General features: G+C 35.3%; 2 protein-coding genes across 5 annotated transcripts in view; one reads left to right on the forward strand and one right to left on the reverse strand.

The window, feature by feature from the left end:
* Positions 1 to 8,507, forward strand: part of LOC117233280 (eye-specific diacylglycerol kinase) — an 89,277-nt gene extending 80,770 nt beyond the window's left edge. For 3 of the 4 annotated variants that reach the window (XM_033493420.1, XM_033493419.1, XM_033493416.1), the window contains one exon: positions 107 to 8,049. The gene's annotated coding sequence lies outside the window, so the exon portion shown is untranslated. Of the gene's footprint in view, positions 1 to 106 lie in introns of all 4 variants that reach the window. The other variant, XM_033493418.1, reaches the window with a different exon arrangement.
* Positions 8,508 to 16,664: 8,157 nt separating this feature from the next.
* LOC117233275 (cytoplasmic dynein 2 heavy chain 1) overlaps positions 16,665 to 22,807 on the reverse strand; it is a 32,342-nt gene continuing 26,199 nt past the window's right edge. The window contains exons 38-45 of the mRNA XM_033493409.1: positions 22,440 to 22,634; positions 21,811 to 22,042; positions 21,576 to 21,729; positions 20,743 to 20,962; positions 18,832 to 19,565; positions 17,943 to 18,187; positions 17,470 to 17,764; positions 16,665 to 17,133 (exon numbers count right to left, since the gene is read on the reverse strand). Coding sequence (XP_033349300.1) covers positions 16,838 to 17,133; positions 17,470 to 17,764; positions 17,943 to 18,187; positions 18,832 to 19,565; positions 20,743 to 20,962; positions 21,576 to 21,729; positions 21,811 to 22,042; positions 22,440 to 22,634 — 2,371 coding nt within the window. The 3' untranslated portion in view covers positions 16,665 to 16,837. The remainder of the gene's footprint in view (positions 17,134 to 17,469; positions 17,765 to 17,942; positions 18,188 to 18,831; positions 19,566 to 20,742; positions 20,963 to 21,575; positions 21,730 to 21,810; positions 22,043 to 22,439; positions 22,635 to 22,807) is intronic.

The following is a 22,807-nucleotide window of genomic DNA, read 5'->3' on the forward strand; positions in this document are numbered from 1 at the left end:
TCTCTCTCTCTCTCTCTCTCTCTTTCTCTCTCTCTCTCTCTATCTATCTCTCTCTTTTTGTTTGCGTAAGTCGCATGTGATAAATCGATATTTATTCCATCGACAGATTAGCGATGTCGACGCGTAATTTACCAAGGTGCTCTCCAACCTTTCTCGTCGGAGCCTCGAGATCCCTTTCTACGAACGTGTAAATTAATTACATTCTGCATAGGTGAACAATACATAGATACATACGTGTTACATATGTACATACGTACATGTGTTGTATAAAGATTAGGAAACTTTTTCGATCGATTACGAGCCTCTACATGCATACACGTATATATTTTTAAAATCGTACTCTCGTATAGCTAAGGGAGGAAGCGTATAATAATTTGCGTACGCATATTTCCTCTTGATTTACCAACGACGAAACCGCGCGAACAGATTGTCCGCAAATTTTTTCGAAGATAGTCGCACGAATGTCGAGGAATAATACACGCGTGTGTAGAAGATTCAAGTGTAATTAGGAAACTTTTTGCTCATTCGCGACGTCGCTGTTGCGTGTAACGTATCGGCGAGTTTTAAGGGTGTGGAACTTGACGGGGCACGACCCGAGAAAGAAACCGAATTAGTGAGAGGCTAGGTTCAAAGGAATATGATAATTGGAAAAATGAAATCGAGTAGCTGATGTATTATAAAGACTAATCTTCACCGTATTCGTTTGTATGATTTTTTATTTTATATTTTTCTACGTTCCATTTTCTAGGTATTACGAGTTGGCGAAGTATAAATAAACTATCTTTATCAATTTAGCTCTGTCGTTCTACGTAGACGCGATTTTTACAATTTTTCGCCTCCGCGTTTTAGTCGCGAACGCTGTCGTCTTCTTCCAAACGCGGAGGACACGTAGTTTCTAGGGATTAGCGTTCACAGAGTTGGACAGAATTTTTCGTTCCAATTGAAATTAGAATTATTCGTTCGATCAATGTGATCGTTAGGATCGTCGATCCACCGTAGAATTCTCTTTGTTGTCCGTTGAAATTTTTCAGAACACGTTGTTATCCTTGTTGTGCCTCCATAAATTTTTCTTTCTGTTATTACTCGATCGATCGTTCGAGCTGTACGAGCCTACATTCGAGGAAACGTTTTTGATAATCGTGATCGACAAGCGAAATATTAACCGTGACGGTTATTTGTTGAATTTCGTTAAGAAGGAAAGAAGTTCTATCCGACTCTGCTGGTATACAAACGTTTACTTAAACTATCTTGTTAAATTGTTCTCTTCGCTTGTTCTAGGATACCTCGTCGCATCGGGTATACATATCTTTTTCTATTTAAAGAAACAAGTCCCGCGTTAATATACATATTATATATATATATATATATACATACATATATTTTCTACGTACGTTAAAATACTGATATAATATTTATTGTTCTTAAGATACAGAGGTTTCTTCACGATGCTGTTTTTTCTTGTCATGTGAACATTTGTCGAACTTCTTGACACTGCTTGGACACACACACACACATACACATACACACACACGTGAACACATGCGTACACACGATTACAGACACGATTTCAAGAAAAAAATGGAACTACTGAGAGAAGGAAAGTATGCATGGATTTAATAGAAAAATCTATGAAAAATATTTCGGAAGTTGGATAATACAATCTACTTTGAAAAGCTTCATACGTGGGATTAGCGTGATATAATCGATTTAACGTATTTGCGTGATCACCTGAAATTTAATCGACATATCTTCCAGCGTTATATATGATATCGAGATACAATCAGGAGTTTCGTGATGGAAAACACCGATTCAAACGAAATTGCGCCAGTCAGTCGATGAACCAACGAAATTCTTAAATCGCAGTTTCATGTGGAATCCATAACGGAGGTACCTCCATCAAAATTTATGGACAGAAAAGTTGTCTTAGGATAAAATAATACAATTGTAAGCATCGATCGTGGAATAATTTTCCAACATCTCTTCCATGCCAACACAAGTATTCTTTTATCCTTGTAACACACGTGTATGTTACTCCATTTGAAACAACTAATTGAATATTTCAATCCTCTGCAAGCTCTTTAACACGCAGCTTCAGGGTGTATTTCGATATAATTACACGATAACTTTTAATTCTCTTCAGGCGCATTACAAGCAGCTTTTCCTACGAATTTTTATCGAATTCACGTGCTTGGAGCGTGAGAACGCGATTTAAGGATTCCATTATTGACAAGAGATCCATTGTATCGCGCCTATCCATGATCGGAAGTAACGAAGTCTTCGAGAAACGTAGCCAAGCAGCGACGTTCACCCATTTGAGCGATATTAAAATCGATTGAGAAACGAGAACAAACAGAGGTCGGATAAAAATGATAGGGGGAATAATGATAAACGAATGGATAAGCGATCGAGGAGAAGAATTATCATAACTCGGTACCAAAATGAAAAAAGGGATCAACGTACGAACACCAATTAGCTCTTAAAATGACGGTCTATCGTCGCTTATTATATTATACTATTACTAGACTACTCTAATTTTATTGTCGAATTATATCGTATAACGTATACATATGGTACTCGTTCGAGCATCGTTCGTTCCTACGGACACGTGAGATCGTTTTCTTCAACACGATGGAGTTACGATAATAATATACCTTTAGACGTCTACGAGGTAAGTTATACATGTTGGACACCCGCGAACGCGTTCACGAATGTTTAATATCAAATACTCTCTCTTTCTCTCTCTCTTTCTTTGTCTCTCTCTACTCGATTCGCGATAGCGTTAAGTATTTAAATAATCCACTTCGAAACGTATTGTAGATGATAATAATTTCTTGTTTCATGCGTGTTTCGTGTGTATCTGTTTCTCGCGCTCTCATCAGGAAGAGCCGTCTTTCATCTTCCAGTTCTATCGACCCGCATATATTTTTATCGTTAGGCGAATGATCCAAGGAATTCCTATGAGAAACGATCTTCGAACGTTTCAACGATTTTATGATCTAGTGATTCGCGAGAGCAACTCGATATTACAAAATTAACAATCAACGTTAGATCGATGTACGACGATTTATATAAATTGTCCACGTATCGATTCGTCTGAATTTTTTCGATTCGTATCCAGCTTCGACTTTAATCGCGTTAAGAAACGTGAAAAGTACGAGTACGTAGGATGTACAGTAGGTTGGGTGAAATAGATCGAGAGAAATCGTATTCGCGCGTGTCCGCTCCTCGTTTGTCTTTTATCCTGTGTAATTAAACTGATATTTTTAAGTGATCGTGTTAGAGACCGAGATTAGAAAAGTTCCGCGGCGAGGAATCGTACGTGCGTATACGGCCGCATATCAAATAAATTAATTGTAAGTATGTCAGTAGAGAGTGCTGGTATATCCAATATAGCGATGGTGAATCGATTCTAGAAATGCCTTCGAGCGTAAGATACGTTGTTCTGATTATTTTTTATATGTAGCGTAATCACGATGCCTTTGTAACTCTATCCCGGTTAAATTGTGCATCGTTCATCGAACGGACGATCGATTTTCCATTGTATTTAATGCCCCTATTATTTAACGAGAACAAACCTGAGGTCTTACGTTCGATGAACGTCGCAACGATTTAGAGAAGCACGAAGAAAGAAGAAGCCAGAATTGTACGCTGAAACGTAGCTTTAAACATTGGTTGAACGTTTTATTCGATCGAGAGAAGCTTCGTCTCGCTTATTTAAATTAAGCCGAACGAACGGAAATGTTTTAATTTAAATGATATTGAAATTTTCCAAGTTCTCAATGAAACATTCGTTAACTCCAACGTTATTTGAATTTCATTAAAAATTTCAATTAAACTTGCGTTCAGAGTAAAAGATCCTTCCTCGTTCTGTTTTTCGTTTCCATTCCGGCGTTTATGTTCCGTTATCCTCGGTTCAAGTTATCCTAGAACAGCCATCGTTTCCTTTGAGTTTCGTCGAACCGTCATCTACGTCGTCATCTACGTTAACGTACATCGTGATTATAGCCACCCGTGTAAAATTTCGATTCGATGTGCGAACGTTTCTTTTTAGGAATCGATCCACAAGTAAGATTGTTCTTGCGATCGTTCTATCGTTTCTCGCCTCGCGAAGATCCTTCGATGATGCGCGATATCGCGCGTCGAAACGTGTAACTCGTGAAATCGAACGATAAGATTTAAATACTTACGAATCGTGTTAAATCGTCGTGTTATTAAATACGAAAGTTATAAGAAAAGATTTGTTCTTTCTTTTTTCTTTTTCTTTTTCTTCTTATCTCATCTATCGCCTAATAGGATCGTGATGCATTCGAATCGTTTCAATTACTCGGAGATTTCGATGCGCGTTTGCATAACTTCCTTACGGATCGAGTTTAGGCACCGGTTATAATATCCGAATTTTGCACTTTTTGAATCGTAAGTCACGTTCGTGTAGATGTTTCAAAGAATATTTTCCTAGATTCTAAGATCTGTACAGAAGCTATAACGAAGAAATAACGAAGGTTACGATAAATAAATGCTCGATGATGATGTGATCGATCAATGGAGCGAAGTAGTTAACGAAGGATAAACGAACAGCGTTATTAATGTTAAAGTTGAATTTCATTATTAGCTAACGGAAGTTGCGAGTTTATTTTAAGGAATCATTGTTGGAACATTGTGCGGTTAAAGGTCTTTTTTTTCAGATACCTGGGGAATAATGTTTATTCGAGATTACTATAGAAAATAGAGATAAAATAGGAATAATTTTAATCGTAGAATAATACAATATTATTCTTAACTCTTAACGAATATGGAAACAGACAAATACGTGTAAATACTTCGAATAGAAGATATTTAAATTTCATGCCACTTGTTCGTTGCATCAATCGATCGATAATCCCGATATCGCTATAACAATTGTCTCGATAAAAATTTAGTTCTTCTGGAAGATATATCCGCTTCGATGAAAGGGAGAAGAATCTGTTTTACGCGTTATCCAATATCTTTTCGAATCCTGTACATATCGGAAAGTCTCGCACGCGTGTGTATATTGAAATCTCAACTAGTCAGAATTTAACATATTGAATAGAAGAAAAAGGAAAAAGAAAAAAAAGAAAACGATCGATTATATCTGTGGAAATGTTCGACTTTTTTAAAAATTGTCCGTGACATTTTATCCTCGTAACGTAACGTAACGTAACGTAACGTAACGTCAGTAGTCGATTTATTCGTACGTGCGTATATAAATGTATTTTTACTGAGATTATCACGATTAATCGATGGTCACGAGGCAAACACGTATTAAAGTTTTCACAGACGAATTCAAATTTTCTAATTCCCTGCGAACTTCATCGTAAGTAAGGCGACGTTTTAAACGGTTTTCCATTGCTTCCCAAATTTTTCGACCATTTCTCTTCGAACGTAACAGAACGATTCGAGATTCCCTTTGAACTTTCTCGTGTTAATCTTACGCTTTAACCTTCGTCGACGTCCAATAAAGCGCGACTCCTGTTCTCCCTTTCTTTTCCCTTTTGTATTTGTCATTTTCTTCTTTTCTAAAGCGATGATCAATAGAGAACCGTTCTATCGTGAAAATTCATTGCGTCACGGTGTTTCTTAGAAATTCAACATTCCGGAACAAATGAAAGTGAAAGCGTCAATATAGATTGAAGCATGCTGTTAGTCGAACAACATTTAACTGTGAAATTTTAATGCCAAAGCAGGCATTATAATATTCGAGAAGCATGGAAATGTCAGTAGATATTAATGTTGTTATTCGATGCATTTTAAAGCCAGAGGTTTGAGAATAATAGCGCGTTTATGGCGATCGAGGGTAAATTTTTTATTAACGATACCTGAAGATATACAGGGTGATTTACCTGATACGGTGACCCGAATTTATTGTACGCTATTCGTTATACAAAAATGTATATGGCACGAAGATCGCATAATTTCAAGAAGTAAAAGCACGTTGTAAGAATTATTTTTTTCGTTGACGATAGTCATACAAGGTTTTCAAGATCTATATCTTTGCGGTTGTTAAAAGAGTATTAAAATTTGAATAAAAATTGTATGCGTCAAATACGACATAGACTTTCCTTTTTTTTTTTTTCATTTATTCGTTGTTAAATTTTCCTGCTTCGATCATCGTTGCGTGATTATAAAATTATGTTACGACGTAGCTTGCATTATATGATAAACAATTCCAAGTTTATATCATACTTTTGCTTCCAAAGAGTTTATTGATATTCTAAATTTAGTTAGAATACTAATGAATACATTCTGCGACCTCCAATGGAAACCAAAAATAAAACTTACACCCGGTAGACAAAAATAAAGCTTATATCGAGCAAGTAAAAATATTCTTCCACTTATTTCTTCAGTAAGATGTGCATAAAAGATCGAGGCGTCAAGAAATCGAATCTAACTGTATTATAGGTATGACGACTGGATATTTTAATTTGGAATTTCAGCTTTATTTTCAAGCTCCGTACTATGAATTTTCTCATAGCATGAAACATATTGATCTTGCTCGCAGTCGCTGACAAGAATCTCGAGAAACACTGTAACGCGACGATTAAACTTCATCATCGAGTATATTTCTACAATGTGTATAAAAATACGAAGAAACGTTAATGCTTATATGGAATTTCACGAGATTTATATTATCGTACATGATCTGTTATAGAAATAAGGAGGTTGAAGGAGAAGGAGGGTAACGTTGGCAAAAGATCAAGTGGTTCCATCATCCTTCCAGAAGGACGAATGTAAAATAATTTCATTTTCTCGTTTTTAGCAGAATTCCTCTTATTCGAACGTTATTCCTTTGTTTGGATAATTGCAGCAATAAATAAATAAAAAAACGCTATAAGTAAATTCAGATATATTCGAATTAAAATACTCCAAATTGAAATGCTTTGGTACGAGGTAATTATCGAGTAATAATATTCTTAACTCTTCTATATTGCATTGTCTTTCAGCGTATTTTGATCTGCGAACGAATTATGATAATAAGAATTTAACTTCCCTGCTGCTTACATTGAAATTTATCGCCTAAGATGAAAAATTATATTAAATTCATTCCAGATTTCAGACATTGAAAATGCCATCAGACTGATTGTGCAAGCGAATCTTCTAAAGGACAAATACCACCGATATTGCTGCAAAAGGAAAGAAAGGAAATGTCTCTGTCGATGTATCGCTTCTCAAGGGAACCTGTTACTTTGATTTTTCGAAATAAAACCTTTGTAACTACAATCTCCTTATTTTTTTTATAACAGATCGCGTATTTGTAATACGCATACGAACTATCCAATCAAGTAACGAGTAATACGAGTGTTTTTTAAAAAAAAAAATCGCGTATTAAAAGAGGAGTCTGGAAGAAGGATATCAAAGAATGTTAAGAATATCGAAAGAACAGTCTACGGGCAAATAAGAAGCTATCTAGAAATAAAGGAGCAAGTATCAATAACTGAAATAATTACTTTATATGTAACTTTGTTAAACGATGAAAATATTCGTATTGCTCGTGGAACGATCTTAAGCGACTACTTAAACGAAGAGATGAAAAAGTCAATGCCGTTCGACGTTCGCGACTGTGTATCGGGTTTAAGGGAGAACCGGAACCAAGAAGATAATGAGAAACGAGAGACGTTCCCGAAAGTTCGAAAGTTTCCTTCAGATCAAATCGACTTATCGGTATAGATAGATAAATATTTTCACTGATTTCCTCTCGGAAAGTAATTTCCTCTTCGTCGTCGATCATAAAACCGTGTGCCTATCACTCGGTTTTAGTATTATTATTCGTTAGGGGAATAATCGTTCTCGTAATCGCACCAATTACCACGCCCGCGATTAGATTGAAATCGCGACAGGCAAAGCTTTCACGCGAGGTCGATCATCAAAACCGTGAAGAAGGACATTGAAGAAGCTATTACTAGTTAATGCATATGAAATGTCGTTTCTCCGGAGTTTCAATTTGATAGGCAATGGACCGGCGCATGAAATTTCCTCCTATCGTCAATTATTCGATTTCAGCGTCAAAGGAAGAAGAAATTTCCTATGAATCGCGTTAGAGATATTTCGAATAAAAATATCCAAATTATGTTTCCTGCGATTCTCTTACATCAGTTTTCGAGAAGATGTTCTAAAAGTGAATATAAACGAAACTTGACATTTGTAGAGGATTAAAAACATATTCTTTACGTATATTTCAATCTTTTAACATACAAATTATCTTAAAGGAAGTTGTAACAACGCCAATTCAAGAATCTCTGAATGTTAGAACTAGCAATTCTTATAAATTCCGAACGATCAAGTTAATCGAGAAGGTGCATTGCATCGTACGAGAATTACTTTCATCGAATAGATGACGTTTCGAACAAACTACGTGTCCTTAAAATGTAATTGGGGAAAGTGACGTTCCGTATGCATCAACCGAAACGAATAATTCCGCGTAATGAACGAATCGCGAACGTATCACGAGTAGAGCAACCAGAGGAACGAGAGTGACAAAAAGGGTGAATAAACGTGAAGAATAAAAAGAGAAAAAGGAACAAAAAAAAAAAGAAAAATAAAGAATGTGAGATGATAATCGGAGTGTGTGCGAGAGTAAAAATGGCGCGGAATTTCCCAAAGAGGAAAAAGAAACACAGTATTGCCTTTCTCAGGGACGCGGCCTTGGCCCGTGAGTTTCATCTTAAGTTCTTAGAGCAATAAATCGGCGACAATCACGGCGTTTCGGGCCGAGTTCGCGTCGCTGAAACATCTTCTCGTTTGTCCCGTGTGCGCGTTTCCATTTCTGTCCTCTACGCTTAGAACGACGACGACGAAACCACGCTGAGCCGCGATTCATGTGAATACTTAACTAATTTCGCGCGCTCCACTTAATACAACAGTGCCTGCTCAACTGTCGCAGGTGAGGAACTGAGGAAATCGTGTTGTCGTGAAGTTGTGTAGAGGAAATAAATATATATACATATATGTGTATATATATATGTAATGGTGTAATATTTTGGAAATCAGGCGATCGATTCGTGAAAACTTGAAATTCTATCGAATTTACATATATATATATTTTTTTAAAAAATTGTTAGTTGTTATTTTTGGGGTTTTCTTTCAAGTGACTTCTTACTAGTGAATGAAATTGGAAACGCGAGTGAAATGCAGGAAAAGTTATCAATTCGAATAGCTGTGTTACGATATGTGGCATAAATCTGCACGAAACTCTTGGAATATCCGTTTTTAACAAAAATTTAGTATCTCACGTAGAATGTGAACTTATAGTTTCACGCGTCTTTTCAATAATGTACCAATACATCAATAGATTGCGAATCTTTATGTAAATTCATATTCCTATGAATATAAGTAAAAAAAATGGAACATAGAAAATTGTTCTACTTATCAGATATTACAGAGCTATTGCTATATTTTGAATATTTTACATATTTTCGAATGTTACGTGTATTCGGTATAAGGTGTTTGTGCAGTCATAAATTCTCATAAATGCATACAAATTTTAACGTATTTAAATATTAAATTGAACGATATCGTTCCATGTTTCTTAATAGTTATTTAATTCTTACGAAATTTCAATCAAATGTGACAATTGTCCTAAGACTTTTGAACGGTGGTGTACGTGTAGATATTTGAATTTTGACGAATCAAAGGTTCACTTATTTATTACGTATTTGTTCACACATAAAGGTTGTAATAGATTATTAAGATAAAATATGACCTAATTTATTTCCATAATAGTGTTTCCTTTATTATTATCGTGCTATTATTTTAGAATTATTTACGTCCTTATTATAGCATTATTATTTATATTTATATTCTTATTGCCTTATTATTTTTGTCGTATTATCGATACGAGAATTACCGAATCTGTCAAAATAAGATTAAAAAATTATTGTCTGTTGAAACTATGCAAATGTTTTTATCAAAATTGTATACAATGTTAGCTTTTATCAAGGCAAAAGTATAATCATATATATTTATTTATTTTCAACACACGCGTCTAATATAATTGTTTACCATGGCACATTACAAGTCGGTAGTTCTAATATTAATTAATGTTAATAGCGTTAATGTACGTTACGTTACGCGTAACTCGAAATTGTTCAGCATCGCGTTTAACGTTATCTCCACAAAATCCTATTAATTCACTCTGAATTAATCCCACGATCATAAAGTATCCACGTCGATACGAATGAGAAGATAGCTAAATTCTTACTAAAATCTCTCCACGGTCTGTAATTTTATTGAAAGCAATATTAATGGAAGTACGATGCATAGGACGTCGATGCACCTTGACATGCGGCAGTTAAACAGGCTTCGATGTATTTCCGGTCCACGCTCGCAATGTCTCGTCGACTATCGGTGGCGTCAGGATCGATGCATACAAGTGGGTTTTGTCGCGTGGATATTTCTCTTTGCGTGCGTATTTTTCTTTTCGCGTGAGCGAAACTTGCGTTTCAAAAATAGAAAAAGGCGCAACGTTATAATCTCACGACGCGACGGTCAATTTTCGCCGTTTGCGAATTCTCGCGTGTCGCTGATGCATTCGCGAGCATTGCGACATTTAGCTGAAGATAAAATTCGCTCGCCCATATCGGGCTTTAGTCGCGTGAAACTTCGTATTTAACGCTTCGCTAACCCTTTCGTTGCTGCGGGTGATTATAATCATCCAACATCGAGCGCTTTCTAACAAAGGTGACTATAGTTACTCGTAAAAATGTCGTATTAGTCGTTAACTATAATTAATAAAGGAAATTTCATATTTTAGCTGTACTATAATTATTTGATACAGCTGTAAATAATGTTTGACGTAATACTGTTGATCATTAACGTTGATTATAGTCATCCGTTAAAATTTCGGATTATTATAGTCGCCGGATAATAATACCAATTGTATTTAGTTAACGACCGTGACTGAACATAGCATAGTTTGATATTTCTGGTTAATACATTCACTGTTATTGACGCTCATGTTGCGCTGATTCAAATATTTGAGTAATCCTGCTGACGCAACCACTGACAGAATAATTTATTTAGGGAGGCAAACAGAGCAGTGGCCAGCGTAACGAAACGAAAGATTATTGCTTGAAATGAAGACATTTGCTATGAGAGAAAAATCCAATTCGAGAAATGGGCCATTGCATTTTGGCAGCAGTGAATATTTCAAGCGAGATTTTCGTCTAGAATTGTACAATTTTTGTATTTTGTTATATTACTTTGATATACACTACGAGTCAAAGGTTTGAGATTATTATGTGTTTCATAGTCTAAGAACTTTTAACAATATCAGCTTAGAATATTTTTTAATAATAAATCTGTCGAAACGAAGCAAACTATTATTCGTATCTGCTTTATTTTTACATTAATTTCGAATAAACGAGAAAATTTCAAATTTTTGCTCGATAATGTATGTCACACGGTATGTTTTAATATTTTCCATGATAGATTGAATAATTTATAGAATTTAATTATTCTGACGCATATTTCTTTAGAATTCGTTATGCATTATGTAATACGTTGACTGCTGCCCGATTGTCCTACTATTTCATTAAAAAACAAGTTTGTTTAAACAGACTACAGTTGCATTTAAAAGACTGTATATATTAGTACGTATGATATTAAGGACATTTATTTAATTTAAATACTTTAATCAATTCACGTTGATGGCAGTCAACGTGTCAATCTCGAATGACTCGAATAAAAGACAAAATTTACATTGTTAATAATTTATAACGTGTATAAGGTATAGTTCTACTGTTATACTATCGTTATGCAATAACGAACTATCGTATTAATCGTTAATTGCATACTAACGAAAGGGTTAAAGTGTGAAATTCGTGGACAATGACAAAAGAGAACTACCCCTTGGCTCTTTAACTAACAAATTTGATACATAAAGCCCTAATCTTTCTCTCAGAAAATTATACGTGTGCAATCCTTTTAGCATTGGACGTTGTATCAATCTTGTCGAATTTCGCTAAATCAATTCACGTTCTCTAGCTTTTCTCGCAACGAATATAAGCAAATTTTACGCCTATATTTTTTACGATAATAGGTATGCTAATAAAGATACGATAATATATCAATAACCAGTTACATTTGGATGTTTATGCATCTACCAAAAAATTTACAGAATGCACCTAATAATCCGCCACGTACAAAATATTCAGATTAATAATAAAAGATATACAAAAATATGCATTTCTTTAGACGTATTTACAAGAATGCAAATTTGCGTAAACATCCACGGTTCGCGTATCAATTAATATTAATAAATCCAATCGAGTGAAGCGACATTACCACAGAGTAATGACGTTACGAACAGTTTTTCCAATTTATCACGCTTTCTTTGAAAACATTTAACAGGCGCGTTCCTTCGCAAAAATCAATCGCGCGTAACACAGCGAACGAAACTGCATTTCCGTCTGTCTGTCCGTCTAATCTGTCGAAATAGTAAGGGAAGAAAGTGCAAAAACACGGACAGAAAGAAGAGAAAAAGAAAATATAGATTAGGAAGCGTGAACCGATTCTGAAGCGAATCGAAACGGAGCCAGGGGAATGTTTAATCGATTCGCGCGACGATTTTAGCCGGTAGGGTTAAACGTGCGCCACTAATTTAGACTGCAGCTGGTCTGTTTTGACTGCGGCAGAACGGGAAAACAAAAGGGGCACTGTTGTAGCTCGCCGTGCATTGTGAACGTCGACCTAAATACTACGATTTTCCCCTCGGTAACGAGCCGAGCTTAGTCCGTTCGTATTTCATTGTCACGAAAGTTGTTGGGTGGTCTGTTCTATTCCTATATTCTGTCCACGTCAAACGTGGCTGCTTGCCGAAGTTGTGAAAATTCTCTCCGCTGGTACGATCTACGCGGAAGAATCGCAGAAGACTTATTTTAATTTATCTAATTGTCTATGGCTGATCATGATGCTGGTCGATCGTTGAATGACGATTTATTAACAGTCTCGCTGCTATTGACGCGTACGTTGTGTTACTTCGTCCCGTAATTGGTAAGATGGGCTCTATGAAACCCTAGGAATCGTTATTTTTAACGTCGTATTGTTAACCAACGTATAACTTAATAATTATCGGTCTACGGTATCGTCGTATAGGCCACAGGACGCTTGGAACAGGTACAGGCGAATGTTGGAATTACAAAGTTAAATCGACATTAAATTGTCATCTCTGCGTATACTTTTGGGAAAATTGAATTACACGTGTTACGTTTTGGAGATTTTATTACAAACCTATTTTATCGACGCGTATGTGTAGGACAAAGAGGAGTCGCGTAACTTATGGACGGAAGTGCATATATATACAATTCATACCTAAGCACGTTTTGCAAATTTCTGGTCATTTCTGCTAAAATGATCGCTACGCCAGTTATGGATTAATCTGAATATTACATTTCTTCTTTTATGTATTTTAATAAAGTAACTTCGAAACAAACAATGGATATCCTAATAGAGCAAATATCATTAATATATAATAAAGAAATTTTTAATGGAAAAGAAGAAGGGTAAAATTGTATATGCGGTGATCGCACGTCGTTAATAGCAGTGAATATATTAACTGGTTTGTGCTGAATGAATTGAAGATTTTTTCTCGGATTTTTTTTTTTTTTTTTTTTTTTTTTTGAATATTAAAGAAGGTTGTTTAAGTTTAATGAAAACTGTGAGTTTGGTAGAATTGAATTGATTTAGAGGTAGATACATCTGCATTTTTGTAATCATTGGGACATTTATGGACAATTGAGAAGTTATTGAAACGTATTAAGACTAAATTATTATATTTCAATTCTCAGAGTATAAAGTATTTATATATTCAATACCGAGGTAAAAGTCTCGTTAATTATGTACAACAACATTGAACGTTCTTCTCTTGTCTATATTCGTCAGGATACTCGATTCTCTATTTTAATCAATTCTATCATTCGTATTATTAGGTTTGTCACTGTATTTGTGGATAGACTTCTCAAAATATACTATTTTATTCGTCTCGAGATCTTCTACGATTTACATCGCATTACAGTGAGATTGACGCATATTTTTACAAAATTTTTATACGTTTTTCACTATTGTTCTGTACGAATAGAAAATTCTGACCGATTAATAAGTAAACGTTCCCATATACATAAATGTCCTATGAACAGCAGTGTACATATAATAGCAATTAGATTTCTTGCGTTTATTAAGTATTATTACAGGTAGCTTCTGATTTCTATAATTATGACGATAAGCTCTATACGGGTGATGATGAACAAGTTTGTAAAGTATGTTTGTACGAAGTTGGAGGATCGAATCACAACTTTGTCAAGTAAAAGTGTTTGGCAATAGACCAGCGTTTCGAACCAACGTGATTACAGGAACGATCGTGTAATTTGCAATGACTTCTTTAATTGCTGCTCGCTATTTTCTGAGTCTATGTAACTCGTACGAGTAACTTCTCATTAGAAGGATGTATCAAGTGATTACTTTATAAGTAATAAAAAGATTTCTGATTCTCGAATCTGTGCTTTTCTCTGTTTTCCTCAACCTTAAACCAATGCAGTGCACCACGATGTTATACTATGTTACACTTTGACTACGATACCGTGAATAATATTTATACCACGTGCGTTACAATTGACACCTTCTATTTGCCTGACGAAGAGCAACACATTTCACTTTTTCAAGCAAAGAATGTTTTCTTATGGCGTGCTAACTGCCGGTTAATCTGCTACACACGATCGGTTTTATTACCCGTACCGAAACACCCTGTATATTTTCAGATTGATTTCAACTTTTATTAATAACTTTTATTTATAACGATAATTGTATCTACTTACAGCGTTAATGAAATTGCAAACTGTATCATGTAACACGTAGTATATGTATTAAGTTATCCGGAAAGTGTCTTTCTTTCGCAAACGTGTTCTTTACAACAATGCACCTTTATACAAACGTGAAACCAAGTCTGTGAAATGTATTTATCTCAGCAGAACAAAATAGATCGTACGTAATTCGACAAAATAATATAAAACAAAAAACATTGTGCGTCTATTATTTCCTCATAAAACGAAAGAAACTTCTCGGACAACCCAATATATTCGTACAAATTTTCCATAACCGATATTTCACACAAATACTCTTATGTATCGCTTTATGCATGTCGAATAAAGTTTATCGAATATTTTATTATCTTGAATCATTTGGTATTTAAAATACCGGATATTTATTCCTTACCGTTCAAGAAATTCAATTATTTAATTTCATTAATTCCCGTTCATTAGTTAACAGCTCTGGCGATTACCCAATCCCACTTCGAATTGAAAGTAGATAAGGACCAAGTTTCGGAAGAGTCAATTGCTTGAAATGGATACGGATCCTCTGGTCAGAGAGAGATTGCATGTTCCTACGACTTTCCTATGAGAGCTTCCTACGAGAGTTTCCAAACTACTTTTCAATATTAAGTTCGCGTCGTAACTTTGATTTGACCTATCCGACTTCAAGGAAAATTTACAGGCGAACTTCCTCAACTACCATCGAATTATCAATACGGTCGTCGTAAAATCTCGTTCAATTTCCTGCGCGCTTTAAGATTTTGGCGAGAACGTAATCTTTTGTTGCAGAACGGTTTCAAAGTTTGCAAATGTCCTGGATCAATGTTGTTTTACCAAAGCTGCGATTTTAAGCGCATTTGAAATTGTATAGCTCTTTATGTTTTTGTCAGTTTCCTCTTCTGTTCGCGATTATTCTTCCAGTTAATTATTTCTTCCTTAGTTTAGTCTGAGATTGCCATTTAACATTTCGAAAATGGTTCTTCACATTTCCTTATCTTTCTTCGTTTTATGAAGTATATCCTTTGTCAGGATAGAAATCAATACAGGTAAATATATTTACGTCTTTACACAGATTTCCATAGGTCGTTATGCATTTAAGATTTTGCGTAACGAACAGCAATTATTCAATTATTTCGAAGAAAAATATTCTCAAACTTATGATATATACCTCGGAATAAAGTTTAAATTTGTTATCCGCGGCCTTTCTGCTGTACGAATTAAATGCAACAAGTTGTATCCGCCGAAACAAGAACCCTCCCTAATTAACCTTCGTTTGTACTCCTTTGTGCTCATCTTGTTAGGAAACTTTCGTTTTTTATGTATTTAACGGGAAGAGTTTCGCTTCGCTTTCATCGTCTTCCTATTATATCAGGAAGCAAAAGTTTTAAGTTGCACAAGACAAGCCTGTTGCCTAGTTAATCGATAATAAGTAAACCTTTGGAGAAATTAATATAAGTTAGTTTAATTTAATTCATTTTCTTACGCGTGGGTAGTAGTTAAGAACGCTGTATTTTTCTGAAAATGAGGAAACTCTAGCGAATAAAACCATTGTACATTGTAAATTCGAGGGCTTTAAATCAAGTGTAGGTGAGTTTAAAAGGCTAACTAAATGTACTCGCTACATACGAAACATGCGGAACACGCGTAAACATTCCACAACATAAACTGCGAGCAGAAACAACTCGAGTACTTTTATCAACTTGCAGCATTTTGCAATTGAATTTTCAAAAACATCCTTCGTATTTATTTCTGTTATTTCGTATCTTTAATTTCTTCATTACAATCCTCGTCTGGAATGTTTCAAATGGGGATAATAATAATAATAATAATAATAATCATACCACTGTGTATATAATGGTAATATTTCGCTGTGTATATTAATTAAGTTCAATCGTTAAAAGGAATACAGAACAATAAATAACATTTAGTTATTACACAATTATAATATGCAGATCACTATGCATAATGTATAAATGTACTACCATACTGTTTGTAATTCAAACAGAACTAAGCCACAGGAACTAGATCAATTTTAGATGAAAGGCAACTCCTCGTCGTAACCAGTTACCATGTTCTTCTCTGGGACATCCAACCGGAAGCGAGGAAATTAATACGTCCCTTTGAGAATTCGCATAAACTGGAACATTAAGAATATCTTCCACGTCGCTGCTTCCTGAACGGCCGCCTACTGTTTTGTTTCTCGCCTTATCCCCGGTGTAATTTTCTGGTAAGAACGCAATTTGACAACTCGGTGCAGTAGCAACGGAAGCCGCGTTCGCGTCCACATCCTTCAGGTTACCATCTTCTATCAAAGCTCCTAAATATAAAATATTTTGTATAATTTGCTAAGGTAATTTTACGAAAGAAGAAAAATTCGTGTCACTTCGATTCCCTTTTTGATATTTTCTACTTTCTACTATCAATTTGTACTTCGCATTACGTTTGCTATTAGGATTATAGTTTTTCCATTCTTATATTAAAAGTATACATTATACGACACGTAATTTCATATAAATTAATCCAGGAGTCTATCTAAGAAGTTTTGAAATTTGAAATTCTGACATTTTTTTCAAGCAGCGAGAGACACTTTAGAAAATTCTTCGTATTGTTAGTTAATGGTGTTAACTAATGATCATTAGACGAAGAAAATTACCAGATATCAATAGTCCTTCGATGACTAACGATATCTTCCAGTCGTCGTTCCGTCGATTTTCAAACCAGTTGACGCAAAGTCGAAGATTCTCCATAGGTTGGCGCGTTTCTCGCGCGGTGTGCTGTTTGAGAACAGTCAGAAACGCTCGTGGTCTTGCCAATCGCGATATATCGACAACAGACCAGGAGATGGTCAAAATGGAATTTAAAGTTTGATAATTGCTCAACAACCCTTTAACGAAAGGCAAAGCTTCCTTTGGGCCATATTTCCAGTTTTCCATCCAGTGTATGGGAGTCTAGAAATTAGTCAGACAAATGTTCGTAATTTTATGATTCTTTCGAATCTTCTAAATGCAAGATAAAAATCGAAAATAATAGCAAAGTAATAAAAGATCTAATGACTCAACAATATTGATAGATATTCGTAGTTAGTTTCGTAAGATTGATTTGAAATTTGAAGAAATTTGTTTGAACCTTAGTATCCTCGAGGCGCAGGTTTTCCACGTCAACGCGAATAACATTCAACGTCTTCTTGGTCAGATTTATTTCATCGATAAAGAAATTTTCCAATGGATTCTTATTTTCGTTGTGTTCGCTGGTCGTTGACGATCCAAAGATCGAGATGTGGCGGTCGATTAGTTCCTTCAAATCCCTCTGAATTTTTGTTTCCGTCTTTTTGCTGCTCTTGTCGTTACTGACGGACGCTTTGATTAAAATTCCTGCCGACAATTAACAAACTTATAGCCAGTTCGTAAATTACATTTCTATAGAAAAGGATGAGAGATTTCAGTTACGGAATGATTGTTCTTGTTAGCCCTGTATTGTATTCTCAAAAAAAGAACAAAAATTTCAACAAAACAAATTGTCTTCGTTTCTTAGTCATCCCAGTTGTATTAGATTGTCCAAAAAGCTTCTTCTGTTTTGTGAAGAAATAATAGACGCACAATGTTCTTTGTTTCATATTAGTTTATTGAATTATGCACGAATCATCATACCTAATTCAATAAAATAATGTAAAACAGAAATTCTTGTTCATCTATTATCACCTTATGAAATGAAAGCAACTTTTCAGACAACCTAATATCATTTCCTATTCCCCATCGAAAGTATCATGAGCTGTAATAACTAGACTGCGGATATTCGCGCAAATTCATATCTTCGCGAATGCAATTTAATGTAGAACATAGAAACTTAACAAACGACTGTCTTACTTACTAAATAATATACTTAATGACTAAATTCCGGGTTTATTTATATATTTTATCACGTAATATACATTCCGTGCAGTTCCGCATCCTCGACTCTCCCATAGACACATAAGAACCCGCAGTTTACTACTAATATTTGCTGATAAAAGTTAAACCTTTCAAATGCGTTAGCGCAGACTCGGCAGCAGTCCTCTCCCAAGCTCTATGCGCGTTCGCAGGCAATCCAAAGCATTCTTTAGGCGAATCATTTTCCGGAACATGTTCCAACGCCTTAGCTGCCTCCTCGAACGAGCCATGAACCACCCTGAGAACGTCAGCCAGCTTTCTACGACCGTCGAACACCTCAGAAGTCCAAACGTCGTCAACGATCGAGCACAACGCTCTCATGTCGTAGTCGTCCTGAAGGCGACCACCGTAAATCGCTACGTCCAACAATCCTCTGCCAGTTTGCCAGTTTCCATTCTTATCTTTACTCCTCGTCGACTCTATTTCTCTCACTACTAATTCATATGCTGCTTCGAGATCCGATTCGTTCCATTCGTACGACCGGATCCAACCTTGAGGCACGAACTTTCGTCGTTCTTGAAGTGTTGCGTGCAGCCACGACAACAACAGGCTGCCAGGAACGTTCACGTTCTTGTGCTTTTGACAAAGCTGTTGCAGCGATCGTTTTACGTTCCTCTTAACACCTTCCGGTGGCTCGTAAGCGAGTTTTAAACAGAGAGCCGCGAGACTAGGGTAGAATCCCAGGCATTGTTCGGTGGTTAACCAAATCCTTGTAGCGGGACTTTTGTTGCTGGTGCACATGGGTGATCTGAGAAGGCTCTCCAGTCTGGGAAGCCAGTTGAGAGCCAGATGCAAATTGCTGAGCAGTATCCAGCCTCCGTTCCTGTTTCATCGACAGATCGGTCGGCTTAATCTTTCGTTAATTGAACTTTTCCATAATGACGTTTGATTACTAGGTGAAATTATATCGTTAAACTACGTGGTGTACGTATTCGTTGCGAGATTTCTTAACTTTCGGTTACGCGCCTAAAATTTACTAATCGGCATGGAAGTATGCAGAAAGAGTTGAAGATCGAGGACTTTCTTTTTCATTGAAAAGTTGACACTTTAATAAAATTATCGCTGAAGCTTACTATACAGCACAAAGATGGACAGGGTAAGGTGTTTGTTTGGAAGCAAGAATAGGAAATTTCGCACGCTATATTCAGAGAGGGGAGCAGTAAATAACACGAAGGTTGATAATTTAATCGCAATGTATACGCTACGCACGTAAACAATATCGAATTACGTGATGGAGGTACGTAAACAAAGTCCATAGCTGATTTAGTACGCCATCGTGAAGACTATGGCCTCAAGCCAAAACATTGCAGCTTTCCTACAGTAGGTTGGCGAAGATAACGAGGCTGCCCAAAGACATTGTTTAACATATGTGAACGGAAGTTAGATCCGAAAGTTGAAAATCTCGAGTCGCTGAAGCACCGTATTATGGATTTATCGTTTATTAATGAAGTGAATCATTGAAATAATCTAAGACTGTATCAGCCATTCTGTTTTCTTCAACAGGATACATCTGTTTTATCGTGTGACAAACGTTTTGATTTCGAAAAGTATTTGAAGTAACGTCTGTTATTAAATATCGAACATTAATATCGAATTTTTTATTCAATATAACCAGAAAGCGGATAAAACTTTCCTCTGAAACACGTTCCAAACGACATTTATCGTTTTAAATATTAAATATGAACCTTGACTTCTTTCACGTAACAAGGAGCATAATTAAACTTACAAAATTTTTGCTTCTGAACGCTTCGTAAGAAGCTACGCTTTAAATATCAGATATAGCTAAATAAGTAACAATTAAGAAAACAAAATTTCTTTTTGGAATAATTTTCGAATGACACTTCTTCAAATACTCGATATAAAATTGTATCATTTGATATGCAGAAAGTATGATGTTTCGAGGACAAAATATCTTTTTTTTTTTTATCATGATGACATAAATTCATAAAATCTATGAAGCTGGAAATTTATATTTCATAAAGTTAAGAAAGGCGCATTACCGACAAGCACTCTCCAGTGCGAGTTCAGCCTGAGCAACTTGACCCTGTCCAAGAGATACTTCGACGAATCCTGCGGCTGAAGCAACGTGATTATTCGCTAATGCTGCCAGCTCTGAACCGGGATCAGCTCCCGGTGATAGAAGCAGCAACACAGGATATGTACTTTCGTTTTCAGCTACTTTCCTCAAGGACCAGTGCGGTGGTGCTAAATTTTTCACACCTTTCCGAACGAAAATTATATGGAGAATCAGAAGGTAAGCAAAAATATATATGTATATCTGTAAACTCTTAAACGCATGATTATTCGAAATATAAAAACGCATTGAGTGTGAAATTGTCAAAAAATTGTAGAAAAATAATCTTAGAAAATCTAACTCACTTGGTATATTTTTACTTTAAAAAAAGATATATATAGAAGATATAAGAAAATGAAATAGTTCAATAATATATCATAATAATCCAATGGCTTATCTGTACATTTACCCCGATACTTTATATGTTAGTAGCATAATATTAAACGTATTTGCGATATGATGAAATAAGAATGCGTTGGCAAATGGCAACACTAAGTCTTAATACTAAGTAGGTAATCGACTTCTTGTCATTAATACTTTTACGATTAAATTACTATTTTGAATAAATTATAATTTTTTAAATTTTCCTCTTTCTAAGAAAAGAAAGATTTTGAAATAATTATATCCCTTCCGGTTTTATCACAAGGTTGTTGTGAAATTTCCATATAATAATTATTAATAAGATTTTAATTAAACTACACGTATAATTATCGATGAAACGATATAATTGTTATTAATAATAGAAAAATAAAAAATTACCTAATGCTTCCGCAGCCAATTTCGAGAGCGCCGTATGCAAGTAATCAGGTCGAAGGGTTTTTATCAATAAAACTTTTTGGAACGTGGTTAAATTGCTTTCAGCGTAAATATTGCTAACGTCGCTCAACCAGGATTGTTTCATTTTTGCGGCTATCTGAATGACAGGAAATGTAAGTGTAAGTAATAGAAAATTATATCACTATAATTTAAAAACAAGTTCGTTAAGTCAACTTACTTGTGGAAATGAAGAAACTAAAGTTCGAACTGATAGACGTCGTTCCTCGGGTACCCAATCGGGTATTTTGTAATCGGAATCTTCGTCGTCATTTAATGGAATTTCTCCTAATAAGAAATTTCTTTCAACGTCTGGCACGGAATTCAATGAAAGTGCCAATTGTAATGCTACTGGCAATCGATGTTCTCTATACACGGCCTTCGAGCAATAATGAAGAGTCAAAGCAATTAACCTGTAATGGATGTTCGTTATATATTATTTTAACATGTAATTGTAAATTTGGAAACTTCAATGTAAAATCATATCGCATATAACATACATATAGTAACATTAACGTGTAAATGTATACTATATCATGTACAGTAAAAATTCAATACATATATACAATTCGAGTGTATTAAATCTAGATTCTATCAAAAAATTATATTCCAATTTTTGCGCTGAAAATACACTTTGAGAAATTCTATAGTATACCGTAAAATTATATCATACATATGGTACATACGTATGTGTACTTCACAGTAGACTTTTATGCCATGTGATATTAATAAATAATTGAACATTGGAAACGATCCATTAATGAAATAAACAACATGTAACGAGTAGTTTTTTTTCGATCATTTACTAACCGTCTTTCGATCAGCTTGTCTTGCTCCCTTTTATCTTGAGATAGTATCGATTTGCGGTAATCTTCCGCCTCCAAATAAATATCAGTGAAAGCTTCGGCAGAAAACACGTACAGTGGACTCAAGGCGGTAAGACCTTTCACAGTTTTATACAAGTTGGCAGCGAATTTAGCCAATTTCTCGTGCTCTTTGGCTCTTCTGTAAACAGTATATAAAAACAGAAACTAGGATAAAAAATTAAAACTTCGTTATGAATACTCTGTCGTGGAACTTTTTTTTCGAGTCAGAAAGAGAGGCGACTGAGAACATTCATGTAAAGGAGTTACTCAATGAATCTCAAGGTTTCGTGAATTTAAAAAGTTTCACATGAA

The sequence above is a fragment of the Bombus vosnesenskii genome, unplaced genomic scaffold, assembly GCF_011952255.1.
Source record: "Bombus vosnesenskii isolate JDL3184/JDL3185 unplaced genomic scaffold, Bvos_JDL3184-5_v1.1 scf7180000013295, whole genome shotgun sequence".
Taxonomy (NCBI): Eukaryota; Metazoa; Arthropoda; class Insecta; order Hymenoptera; family Apidae; genus Bombus; species Bombus vosnesenskii.